The sequence below is a fragment of the Propithecus coquereli genome, unplaced genomic scaffold, assembly GCF_000956105.1.
Source record: "Propithecus coquereli isolate 6110/MARCELLA unplaced genomic scaffold, Pcoq_1.0 Scaffold119, whole genome shotgun sequence".
Taxonomy (NCBI): Eukaryota; Metazoa; Chordata; class Mammalia; order Primates; family Indriidae; genus Propithecus; species Propithecus coquereli.
In genome coordinates this window covers 487,579-489,848 of record NW_012135969.1, presented here as the reverse complement: position 1 = coordinate 489,848, position 2,270 = coordinate 487,579, and the positions used below count along the sequence as shown (strand labels likewise).

The 2,270-nt window shown below is 46.6% G+C and overlaps 1 protein-coding gene across 1 annotated transcript in view; it reads right to left on the bottom strand.

Annotated features, from left to right (window-relative positions):
* Positions 1–1,920, bottom strand: part of PECAM1 (platelet/endothelial cell adhesion molecule 1) — a 42,319-nt gene extending 40,399 nt beyond the window's left edge. The window contains exons 1-2 of the mRNA XM_012662783.1: positions 1,608–1,920; positions 227–532 (exon numbers count right to left, since the gene is read on the bottom strand). Of these exons, the coding sequence (XP_012518237.1) occupies positions 227–532; positions 1,608–1,878 (577 nt within the window). The 5' untranslated portion in view covers positions 1,879–1,920. The remainder of the gene's footprint in view (positions 1–226; positions 533–1,607) is intronic.
* Between the last annotated feature and the right edge of the window lie 350 nt (positions 1,921–2,270).

Genomic DNA, 2,270 nt, shown 5'->3' with positions numbered 1-2,270 from the left:
TAAGAACTGTTGGTGAAACTTTTGTTTGGTAAATTATATATATTTTAACTGTTTCATGGTCAAAAAAATCTTGAAAAATACTGACTTAAAGTGATAAAAGAACAGGTCTTAAGTCCTGAGAACAGCAGCCCAGCCCGAAGGCCCAGCCCCCTTCCAGCTCTGGGCTTTCTCCCCACACCACACCAGAAACCACAAAGAATGAAGAGAAGGGGAGCAGGGCTCTGACCCCTCACGGTGACCAGTTCACTCCTGGTGGATTCTGAGATCTCCATGTGGATCCCAGAAATGATCCTCGCTTGACATCGGAATATTAAAACATGGTCCTGTTCCTCAACGGGAAATTCCAGCATCACAAAATTCTGGTCCCGAGAAGTCTTCTCTCTTCTGTGCTTGACAATTTTTGTATCTAGTTCAAGTTTTTCAATTGTGAAATGTATTGGGGCCTTTTCCTCCAGGACAGAACAATTGACCATCACGACCCCGCCTTCTATGGCCTCCCTTTTGTCCAGCGTCACCCTGGGATTGGGCACTCCTTTGGGGAAAGAGAAAGTCCATTAGTACCAGTTTCATCTAGCAGCACAAGCCTCCCTCAGCTGAGTCATTGTGTTTGACTTTTTGTTCCCTGAATACCCGGTGCTACCTATCAGGCAATTACTGAGCATGTGTGTGCCCAGCACAGTACCAGGTACTTTGAAAAATATAAAACATGCCAAACATGGGGTTGGTACTTTCAATAGTTTATAATCCCATTGGGAAGACGATACAATTCTCAACTAATACACTTTAAAGGAGAAAAAGCAGCCAGTATTTACGGATATTACTGTGATTGTTGTTATAATTGATTGAATGCCAACCACAAGCTAGGATTGACTTTAGTCCATAAACACTTATTGAGTAGCTACTATGAGCCAGATTCTTTGTTTGGGATATAAAAGTAAACCAAACACCCACCTCTCTTCTCACGATTTTGTAGTCCAGAACAGACAGATGTGTGAGAAATAGTTGCAACGTGGAGTGAAATAGCAAACTGCCATTTACTGGGAGTTAGAAATAATGCTAAGCTTTCTACCTACATGATACCTCTAAGCCTCTCAGTAACTTCCTGAACTGGGCAGTATTATCTTCATTTTACTGATGAGGATTTGGAAGTTTAGAGCGGTGAAGGCACTTGCCCACATTGGAACCCAGGCAGAGTGACTGCAGAATCCAGTATCTCAACACAGACATCCCTGTGGCCTTTATAGCCACGGATACCATGGAATGTGGAGAAAGCCTAAGAGCTGCAAGGACTGGTACCCTGGAGGAGATCAGTTTTGTTCTAGAAAGTGTCAGAGAAGAAATCATTGAATTGAGTCTTGAAGAAGATGAGATAAGGATGGTGTTCCTGGGAGAGGGAACAGAACGTGCAAAGGCAGGGTGGTTAGAAACAGCCTGGCTTCCTGGGAACGCGTCAAACGCCTGCATTTTCAGGTTAGGAAAATGCCAAGGGGATGAGTGAGAGGGTGGTGGGCGGAGGGGAAGTGCAGTGCTGTCATTCATTAGTTATTATTCACGCCGCTGTGCGTGCTGCTTCATCTGCTTGCCTTTGCTCAATTCCAATGACTCACCTTTCACCGACACCTGGTACTCTTGAGAGGTTTTCTCCTTGTTGTTCAGAATCACAGTGCATTTGTAAGTCCCCGAGTCATAGACCCGGGCTTGGGGAATAAAAAAACTCTCCGTGCTCTCCATGGAGGAGACGTTGTGAAACAGCACATCGTCCTTATAGAACAGCACCAGGTGCTGGGGCGTGACGTGTGAGGTGGTGCTGACATCCACGACGCACTGCAGGGTCAGGTTCTGCCCGTTTTGCACTGTCCAGTCGGGCAGGCTCCTCATGTGGATGCTGTTGATGGTGAAAGCTAAATGCAAAGGGAAGGAGGGCAGACACACCTGTTATCTCAGACACCTCATCCTGGTGACCTCCAGCACAGCAGACGGGGTATTATCACATCCCATGCAGCACTGAGTCCAGGGACCCCAAATGTCTGTAGGGAGCAGGCGGATAATAACTGTGCGTAGAGGGTCAAGCATGAGGCAGTTGGTACTAAGCTGCTCCTTTTCCCAAGACAAGGTGGCAGTGTGTGACAAATATAAGATGTAAGCAGCCTGTGAGTTGCCACATCACGACCCCTGGAGGGAGCATAGGATTCAGGCAGACAAGTTGTCAAGTCCTCGCTCATCATTTACTGTGTGACCTTGGGTGGTTAACCTCTCTGAGCTCAGTTTCC